The 10755-nt window shown below is 39.8% G+C and overlaps 1 protein-coding gene across 1 annotated transcript; it reads right to left on the reverse strand.

The window, feature by feature from the left end:
* Nucleotides 1–6704: 6704 nt before the first annotated feature.
* On the reverse strand, nt 6705–10549 carry LOC131650843 (uncharacterized). Its single transcript, XM_058920555.1, has 4 exons — nt 10411–10549; nt 8111–8757; nt 7728–7916; nt 6705–7607 (listed from the first exon to the last, which is right to left on the reverse strand). Exons 1-4 carry the CDS (start codon nt 10547–10549, stop codon nt 6705–6707), a joined length of 1878 nt encoding a protein of 625 aa, XP_058776538.1.
* Between the last annotated feature and the right edge of the window lie 206 nt (nt 10550–10755).

Genomic DNA, 10755 nt, shown 5'->3' on the forward strand with positions numbered 1-10755 from the left:
GTGGAAAGTACATTTAAATAATTTTTTGTTGAAGAATTTAAGGAGTTGCTGGTGAGGTGTATTGTGAAAGCTATTGGAATATATGAATAATGTATGTGAGAAGTTTCTTACAAGGGTGGGGTGAAGTGGGGTTGGGTGGGGTATGTTTAATTAATTAAATAATTAGTTAAGTTAAAAGTAATTTGTATGTATTATAGAAAGAGCATCACATGGAGCTTTCTTGGCCATTCAAGGACACAAGCTTCTGTGTCATCACTTGACATCACCTACCAAACCTTTTTAGGTGTTTCTATTTCTAATCTTACTTTTATTTTTTTATCAACCTCTTAAACTAATTTGGTCGGAGGAATTAAAATCTAACTGTCGCATACAAGATCAGTCCGATTTATAGCCATCATGTAAAAACTAAAAAAAAAAAAAAAAAATCTTTGGCCACCTCCCTATGGGAGTCACCCCCAGCGAAAATCCCAAAATACCCCTGCTTCGGAAATGAACTTCCGAAAACACCTTTGTTCAGATTTTGGGGGGTTTCGGAAGTTCATTTCCGAATTATGCAGAAACTGTGTTTTTCTTTTATGTTTTATCTAAAACAGTCTCGCATTTTAATTAAACGTAAACGCCAAATAAAATAAGCAATAGATAAACTGAAAATACTAATATAATAAATAAACAAAAAAAATACTAATCCGATGAAAATAATATATACAAACCGAAAAAAATAAAAATAGTGTGATAAAGATACAATCCGATAACAAAAAATATATAAACCCGACCACTACTGTGTGTGCCTAAACCTCTCGCCCTGAGACCTCCTCTGCCGCGTGTATGTCGCCGCACGGCCCGCATCAGTGACGATCATCTCCATCACGGCGACTGCCTCTGGACCGCCCCGCTCCACGATACCTCGATCCAACGCGTCCTGCCCAATCATCGATATCCGCTGGCAGATCGGCATGAGATCAATGGCGTGATCATCCTCGGCCTGCTGGTTCTCCAGGGTCTCCTCGTGTGCTGGCCTAGGAGCGCCGGGAATGTCGGGTCTCAGAAGAGGATGTGACACCCGGTAGAACCATGTGACATATCCCTCCTCACTGTGCCAGTCCTAGGTGACCCAAGTGAGACGGTACTCCAGCGGTACCACATGATCCTCCCAATGCTCCCATATGGCAGTGAGCTGCACTCGGGTCACAGTGTCGGGAGCAGCCTCAAAGGGTGACCTGGGTATCCGCTGCACGAATCCGAACTGACGCATGCACCGCTCAGGGAGATATCGAACCATGATGCCGGTCCCGCAAGCCAACCAGCCAGAATAAAGTGCAATGCCGTCAAAGGGGACAATCTGAGCGTAGTCGATGAACGGCCTCCAGGTGACGTCGTCGTGCAGAGTGCGGTCCAGGTATCCACGGTATGGTCCCACCGCATCGTTCCCCCTCTGGAGATCGTATCTGGCGGCCCTGGGCAAGGCGTCCACGTACGCAGGATCGAGGTGGTAGCCGTGGATGCGGGAGAAGTAGGAGATGATCCAGCTCTGAAACAGAAACAAGATAATGTATTAAAATTAAATACGAAACATATATAAATAAATAAATACGATAATGTATTAAAATAAAACGTACCGTAAGCAGTGTGCAGGATCCGACCAACTGCCTCGTCCTCCAGTTGGAGGCCTCATTCAGCTTCTGGTAGAGATATGCCAGAGTAGCTGACCCCCAGTTCCACTGGTGAACGGTATCCAGGTCCATGAAATAGCGGAGGTAGGCCACGTCGACGTACCTGGCACTCTTGTCCACAAAGCATGCAGCGCCTACCACATGCATGTACCAGCACCGGAGAGCGCAGCCGCGGTGGTACTCCCTGAATAGGTCGTTACCCTCCTGCTCGGCCTCGGCCGCCGCGTCCAGGTGGAACTCAAAATAGAGGCTCAGTGTGTTGAACCGGACATGACACCCAGAAGTCGAGACGCACTCCAGGTGAGCAACCTCGTGCGGCATGCCCAAATAGTGCATCATCCACTCAATGGCCTCGACCCTCTGGATCCTGGAGTGGTCCAACAGCCACCCCCTGATGGGCAGGTGGAGAAGACACTGGACGTCATGCAAGGTGATCGTCAACTCCCCCACCGGCAAGTGGAAAGAAGACGTCTCCTTGTGCCAGCGCTCCACAAATTCCCCCTGCATGCCGGTGCTGATGGTGGTGTACCCGGTCATGCAGAGCCCGCTAAGCCCTGAACCTCGCACATGGTCGTTAAACCACTGAGCTGCTGGTTTAAACAGACCGAAAATCTTCCTGGAGTGGTTCACCATTTTCAATGGCTCTCTCTCCTGTTACAAAAAAAACAAATAAGCGAGAAATAAACGGTAAAATTATAAAAAATGGTGACAAATAAACGGCTAAGTTAAAAAAAATACCTCTCCCTCCCAGATCCGCCGAACGACGTGATCCTGGTAGTGAATCAGCAGGGAAGTGTCAAAAGGCCCTCCCGGATAGCTATCCACCTCCTGCTCCTCCTGCTCCTCCTCCTCCCCGACTGGAGGGTCAACATCCGGTGTCACCTCCTCCTCATCCTCATCCTCCTCCTCTCGCTGGCGGGAAGAAGATACCCGAGCCAGCCTACTCCTAGAGCCTGAAGTAGATGAACTCTCCACCAAGTCCTGTGGAACGCGCACACGGCGTCCCCGGCCCCGCCTGCGTGTCGACGCCAGCTGCTCCGCCGCCCGCTCGCGTCTAGCCGACGCAGTCTGAGACTCCCTGCCCTGTCTGATGCGTGCTGGCTGGTTGCCTGACATGTTCCTGTAAACAATCGAAATCGATTAATATGCGAGACAAATGAAAAAACAAAAAAAATGCACTTCTGATACAGTTCGGAAGTTCATTTCCGAAACTGGGATGGAGGTGTTTTCGGAAATGAACTTCCGAAACACCCCTGCGCAGAGCTTTTCTGCAACCTACAATGGCAGACCCCAAAATCAAAATTCAAACCTATGTATACACATTCTAAACATCCTAAATATCACTATAAACCTAACCTAATACATTTTTTGCTATTTGTAAACACCCTAATATACATTTTAATCATAGATCTTAAAATCAAAATGCTTACCTATTGAATAGATTGGAGGACTTTAGAATGTAATAGAGCAAGTAGATGGAGCCTTTGAGGTAGCTTGGAACTGGTTTGCACAAAAATCTCTTTGGGTTGAGTTTGAAGAAGATTAGGGTAAATGATTTGGGGGAGGGGGCTGTTTTGCTTAATCTGTAAAACGCGCAGTATTTCGGAAATGAACTTCCGAAATTGTGTTTTCGGAAGTGCATTTCCGAAATAAGTCAAATTTTTTTTATAAAAAAAGGCGCTTTCGGAGATGCATCTCCGAAAACACTTTTTTCCTGCATTTCGGAAGTTCATTTCCGAAGTCAGGGGTATTCTGGGTTTTTCACCGGAGGTGGACTAGAAGGTAGGGAGGTGGCCAAAGAAAAATTCAAAAAAAAGACTAAGAAAAACAAATAGAGTGAGATGAATATAGTTAAAAGTTTTATGCTAAAACCTTCTCTCATCTTTAAAAAAAAAAAAGGATATATAGAGTGAGATGAACATAGTTAAAAGTTTGAGGCTAAAATCTTATCTCATCTTAACGTTTGTGTTAAAAAAAGAAAATAGAACAAGACAGACATATATTTAAATAGTTATGAGTGACTTATGTTTAAATTTTATTAGTTAAATTTAATCACTTTATTATAGGTTCATATGACGACAACAAAAATCTGTTTGATAATAGTCTTTTCATCATGAACTTATAGTTTATTTTATTAATTTATATCTTATTTTTCATATGTTATTTCAAATAACGCTTTAACTTATAGCTTATATCTTATAATTATTTCTTTCATTTATGTTCTTCTTATTATTTTAACTAAACCCTACTATAATTTATTTTAATTTAAAATAAGATAATTATATATTAAATATTTTTTATCCTATTTTAATTTATCAACTAATTGAACCGTTAATTTTACCAAACACTTCAACTAGTTTATAAGCTACAGGTCATCACTCATCAATTATAAGTTATAAACTATTAGTTATCAGTCTAATTTATCAGTCAACCGCTATTTTTACTAATTATAACCTATATGTATCATCGCTTCGAGATTGATGTATTCACATTATATTTTTTATTAATATTTCAATTATTTTAAAATAATTTTTGCCAACTCCGAATATTTGTTTGTTGCTTGCTTTTTGTTTTATTAATTATGAAAATTTTGAAGAAGAAAAAGAACTATAGAGATTTTTGTGATGTAGTTGAAGATCAAGAGATTTTTCATTATGGCCCATTGAAAGAGACCAAGACCTAATTTTGTAACCAAGCAATGTTGCATTTGTATTGTTTTTATGTTACTTTGAAAAATGTCACCGTGTTAACATACTTATATTTAAGTGATTTTGACCCAAAAGTACTTAATAGAATAATGATAAGTAATGAAGGTGACCAATTCTATGTCTATTTTAGATGAAGATCATCAATGAATTCTTCAATGTCCTTTCAATAGGGTACAAACTCATACTACAGACTACAGTACCCTTATTCCTTTTTGTTTGATGCTGAAGTTCAATCAAATGAAATGCTGTGTATATATAAAATATTTCTATAGTAAAAAATATAGTAATAAAAATCTTTCTACTAGAAAAATATGAGGTAAAACTTTGCATAATTCATAAGCCAGTTTTATTAGTTATTTAGAAGACTTTATAAAAGTGAGACTAAAATATGTTTAAAGTGCGTAAGCTATTTTTTATAAGTTTTTTAAAATACTTACAAGTAGGGATGGATTTATGTATCTTTAGGCTTACTTTTTTTTTTTTTTAATAAAGGGTGATATATATAAAAAAACGAAACAGATACAAAAAGGGGAACAAGTTAGCCCCGAGATCACGGAAATCTAAAGAAAGGTACCTAACCTATTCTTTACAAAATCATTCCGAATCCCCGGAAGAATGGAATCAAAATAAACGGTAGCACTCGTGCCAAGCGCGAAGCTCGCCAAAAAATCAGCACAAGTGTTACCTTCCCTGTAAATGTGAGTGATGATTAAATGGGAGAGCCTATCATTAAGAGTACAAAATCTCCAACGGTTTCTAAAAATTAACGGAACTAACTTATGGTTGGTGAAAGCTTTGACCACCACACTAGAATCAGTTTCAATCCAAAGCTTGGACCAACCCATATCTATACTAATCTCCATAGCTTTGATCATCGCGCCAAATTCAGCATGAAGAGAAGAGACACCTTGGAAACTATCAGCAAAGGCCAGCATAAAATTACCTCTATGATTTCTGAAAATACCGCCCCACCCACCCCCACAAAACCCGGAACGAAAGCTCCGTCACAGTTACATTTGGTTCAGCCAAATGAAGGAGGAGACCAAATAACCTCTTTAATAACCAGCGCCTTCGGGGGGATGATATTGACTTTGAAGGCCTTGATGAACTGGAAGTCGAGCATACTGATGCGGGCAGATTTATTAGTGTTGTTTCCTGCAATTTGAACCTGCAGCAAGATCCATTCCAGAGCAGAAGCCGAAGAGATTCTACGATTATGGTGCTTGGCTAAATTCCTCGAAAACCAAATTTTGTAGAGAGTATTGATGACCGCAGCACAAAGCACAACAACGGCTTGCGGAGACTTATTACTACTACAAACATCCAACTAACCAACAATAGAACCTGGATTGTTGCTAATATTGAATTTACTCATAAGATGATTCCATATGAATTTAGCGAACTTACAGCTGAAAAGAAGATGATTGAAAGTTTCAGAATCTTCCAAACAAAGACAGCATTGAGACGGCAGCGAGATACCTCTTTGCAGAATGAAATCATCAGTGGGAATTTTTTGGTGAATCCTTTTCCAAACCAGAATGGAACGGCTCGGAGGGATGTTATGATGCCACACTACCTTGCTCCAATTGCAGTTCAACACAGGCTGAACCTTGAAATTATACGCATCTTTGAGCTCAAGCACTCCCGAGGTGTTGTTCCGTCAGAATAGAAAATCTTCATCATCTGCGTAAAAGGTTGAGGGAGGCATCGGCAGCCTCGAGTAGAGGAACGGAAACCAGATAAACCAGTCCTTCGGAATATTCCAATTACCATTAGTGACCAGGGCTGCAATACGAATGTTCGGATTTATACCTTTTAGACGAAGATAATCAATGTTGGTGTCGTTGATGAGCGGATCCCCGGTCCACGAGTCAGTCCAGAAGTTAATATGCGTTCCCGGACCAAGACACCAACCAGAGTTGCTAAACAGATTGCTGATCTCACCTTTGATGCCAGTCCATAAAGACGAGAAAATGTGATGGCGGATAAAATCATAAGCTTTGCAAACTCTATTCTTGATCAGGATAGCCCAATCCTCTTTGCTGTTAATAAGATCCCACAGAAGCTTCAAGTTAGCTGCCTCATTCAAGCCAATCAAAGAGTGAATCCCAAGACCGCCTTGCGAGAACGAGAGACAAGATTTCTTCCAAGAAACGATGCACATCTTCCTAATACCAATGCTGTCGGACCAAATAAAATTCCTGCAAGCCCTTTCCAGCGTTCTAAGGTTTGAAACAGGCCAATTGTAGACATTGATGGAATACATGATCATGCTATGAATGACGTGCTTAACAAGCGTGAGATGCCCCGCCATAGAAAGACAAGCTCATTTCCAAGATGCCATCTTTGACAGAATACGGTCCACAATAGGAGCTATGTGAAAATTCTTAACCCTTCCTTTAAATAGTGGAACTCCGAGATACGAGAAAGGGACAGAACCAAGCTGAAAACCTGTGGACGCGAGAATGCAATCCATTCTCCTGTTAGAAACAGCACCAGAGTAGAGAAAAGATTTTGCAGTGTTTATGCATTGACCAGAGATTGTAGCATAGAAGCTGAAAATATCCTTTAAAGTCTTGACGTTCGAAAACCTTCCCGAACAGAACAACATAATATCATCGGCATACGTGATATGAGAGGGAACCCAGTTATTCCTCGAAGCCTTTATAAGCTCCAAATCACCATTTCGCACCGCTTTATAAATGCATCTACTCAGGACCTCTTCCGCCAAGCAGAAGAGAAGCGGAGAAAGAGGATCTCTGCGCACACCTCTTGCACAGTTGAAAAAACAATGAAGATTACCATTGAAGCAGATGGAAACAGCAGCCAACGAGAGAAGCGTCTTAATCCAAGAACAAAAAGTATCACAAAAACTGAAACACTTAAGAACCTTTATAATGAACTCCCAACTAATGGTATCAAAAGCTTTCGAAATGTCCACTTTCAGAGCAATATTACCAAAAGTACTTTTGTTATCTAACACATTAACGGCTTCGGAGGCAAGACAGATGCAATCACGAATGTTCCTTCCATGGACGAAGCCACGCTGCTCTTTAGAAATGAGGATGGGAAGAATAGAAGAGAGTCTGACAGCAATAATCTTAGTAATGATCTTGAATTTGAAATTAGAAAGCGCTATCGGCCTGTATATATCCATAGAATGAGCCTCCGGCGATTTCGGGATGAGAATAATCTTGCTAACATTATAATTGGGAATAATCCAACCGTGCTTAAAAAATTGAATAACCGCTGCTCATACGTCATCCTTGATGATATTCCAGTAGGTGTGATAAAAAATACCGCCAAAACCATCCGGGCCTGGAGCGCTATTTTTATTCAGACTAAAAACCGCATTACGAATCTCATCATGAGAAGGAAGAATAGTCATAATACTGTTCATGGAAGGAGTGACCAGGGCGGGAATAACCTCCTCGACCAAAGAGAGATCATGCAGGGAACCTGCAGAGCCAAAAAGATTAGTGAAAAAATTAACAGCAATATCTGCCATTCTATTATTATCAGTGATGGGCTGATCCCCCTGCATCAGTAAAGAAATACTGTTTTTAGATCGTCTAATTTTCTCCATCCTATGAAAGTAGGCGGTGTTTCGATCGCCCTCCTAGTACCACTCCAAATTGGCTTTTTCAGCCCAGAAAGCTTCCTCCTGCTTGAGAACAATATCTAAGGCAAGTTGAGCATCATTCTCCTTAACTCGGAGCGAGGAAGAGTAACCTCCAAGACAAATCTGTTGTTGGATAGAGTCCAAATTACTCTTAAGAAGCTAGACTTTTTATGCACATTACCAAAGACCTTCCAGTTCCAATGCTTGAGCGACTTCTTGAGATGCTGTAGTTTTTTGGCAAGAATCCACATAGGGTAGCCCACATGATTAATGGACCAATAGTCCGAAATCAAATTACTACAAGAATCATTCAAGGTCCACATAGCAAAGAATCTAAACGAAGCTTTATGCTGGCTGCTGTTGAAATCACAATCCACCAGGAGAGGGTGGTGATCAGACCGATACTTGGGGAGAACCACGACACCCATGGTTACGCTAGCATTGCACCAATTATTGTTATCAAATGCTCTGTCAAGCTTTCTCTCAACCGAAGCTCCACCGTCACGACCATTAAACCAAGTATAGAAACTACCTTTAGAAGGAATCTCCAAAAGGTTATTGTTATCCACCCAATCTTTGAATTCATTAATCGGGGTCATATACGGCAAGCAAGAACCTCTATGCTCGTGAGCACCAAGAATAACATTGAAGTCGCCGACAAAACTCCAAGGAATATTAACAGAATTAATGCTAGAGAGGTTATCCCAAAGGGCTCTTCTTTTGATATGACATGTGGAAGCGTATATCGCGGCAATGCCTATGGTGAGATTATCAATTGGTAAGTGAACGCAACATGTTGGTCTGAAATACTATGAATAGATGGATCAAGGTGATCTTTACAGATGCACCAGATGTTGGGAAGCCGAGGATTTCTACAGTTGACGGCGAAAATCTTCATATGTAATTTATTCCAAAAGTTAGAGGGGAAATTGGATTGGTCCATCAAGGGTTCTGCCACTATACAAAAATCAAGGTGAAGAGTAGATATGAAATCTTTCAGAGCTAATTTTGAAAGTATTGTGTGTTTTCATTAAGTCAAAAAATGTATTTCCACCCCTATAGTTTCTTGTACCAAATTAAAATTTTCAACAATAAATATTGAGGAAAATCCATATGAATATGTGAGCGTATGACGTTAGTTCTATGTTGTCGTTAGTTGTGACTTGTGACTATGTATAATGTTAGTTGACTTACTTCTGTGTTGCCGACTTGGTGTTATTTGTGACTGTATTGCTATATTTTTTTTTTGGAATAACATAGTTTTTGGGATTTCTTTCTCCACTCTAAGATTTTCTCCAATACCTTTGTGAAAAATCAAAATTACCTTTAGAATTCGGAAATGCACCTTTAGACGCACCTCACAAATTATGTATTTTTTAGCCAGACTCTAATGTAATGTAAAAAAAAAATACGAAAATACATCTTCGTGTAACTTATAGAGATGTGTTTTCGAACGCGTTTTTCATTAAAAATGCGTCAAACGCTTCTCCTTCCTCATTCCTTTTTTACTCTCCCAAACTCTAAAAACCTCTCAAAAACTCTCAAACTCTCAACTCAGGTCCAAGTTTCTACCACCAATATTCAATCAACCAAAGAGCTTACAATCAAACTCACATTTGATAAGTTTTTGATTTCTCTATTTCGTTTTTTATTTATCTATACATTTGTAAAACTTTGAACATTAGATTATGTTATATGTAGTTTAGATATGCTATTTAACTAGGCAATGTGTTTTATAGGTAGTTTAAATGATTAATGCATGTTAAGTGTTAGTTCCATGATTTTTGTATTGACATAATTTTGCTAAAACATGGTTCTTAACTGATGTTGAACAAGATGTTGTAACAAGCCGTTCTGCTGTCATAACAGATTCTACTGTTATGTGTTTTAAGTGATGTTGAACAAGATGTTGTAACATCCTATTCTGTTGTCATAATAGATTCTATTGTTATGTGTTTTGACAGATGTTCTGTCAGATGTTAAGAAATTATACACCTGAACATCCTGACAGTTCAGATTGGTTTTTAAACCTTGAAAGATTTGATTAAAAAATATGAGAATCTGAAATATTCAGATAATCATTACATGCGCAAGCAATCAAGGATGATTGGGACAAATGCAGATTAGTCTCTGTAAACGAAGGTGTTTAGCTTTGAACTAATACTGCTAATAGTGGACTTCCTTCCTGGCTTAGTAGCCCCCATATTAGGTGTTGTTTACAATGAACTGGGTTAACAATTCATTGTATTATTTATCATTCTGTCATTTACTTTCAAATTTTGATAAGTGTGCTATAAGTCAGCAGATGTTATAACATCTGTCTTGGAATTATGTGTTGTTAGGACATATGTCCTAACATCTGGGGCTCATGCATCTCTGCCACCGTCTTCCCATAGAAGGTAGTTGTCACCTCTTAATTCCCCAGTAGCCCCATCGGTCCAATTCCAAGCACTCCAAAGGTTTGGATGAGGCTCGTCCAACTTATCGTTATTGCCTCTATATCCAAACCATGTTTCCAGCATGTGTGGGACGGAAAGGCAAAATTCCATTGTACTCATTATTTGAAACACATTTGTTATAATATTCGATGTTTCTGACGATGACTTATTTTTCTACATGACCGTGATACTTTAAATGCATTAACCATGGCCAAAAGATTATGAAGTTGCCTCAGCCTCTAGATCAATGGTTTTAGGATGCGATGCAGCTATCTGGGCTGCGAGACTTATGCACGATGGTTATTCTATGATTAATC

This window comes from Vicia villosa, linkage group LG2 (assembly GCF_029867415.1).
Source record: "Vicia villosa cultivar HV-30 ecotype Madison, WI linkage group LG2, Vvil1.0, whole genome shotgun sequence".
NCBI classification, from domain to species: domain Eukaryota; kingdom Viridiplantae; phylum Streptophyta; class Magnoliopsida; order Fabales; family Fabaceae; genus Vicia; species Vicia villosa.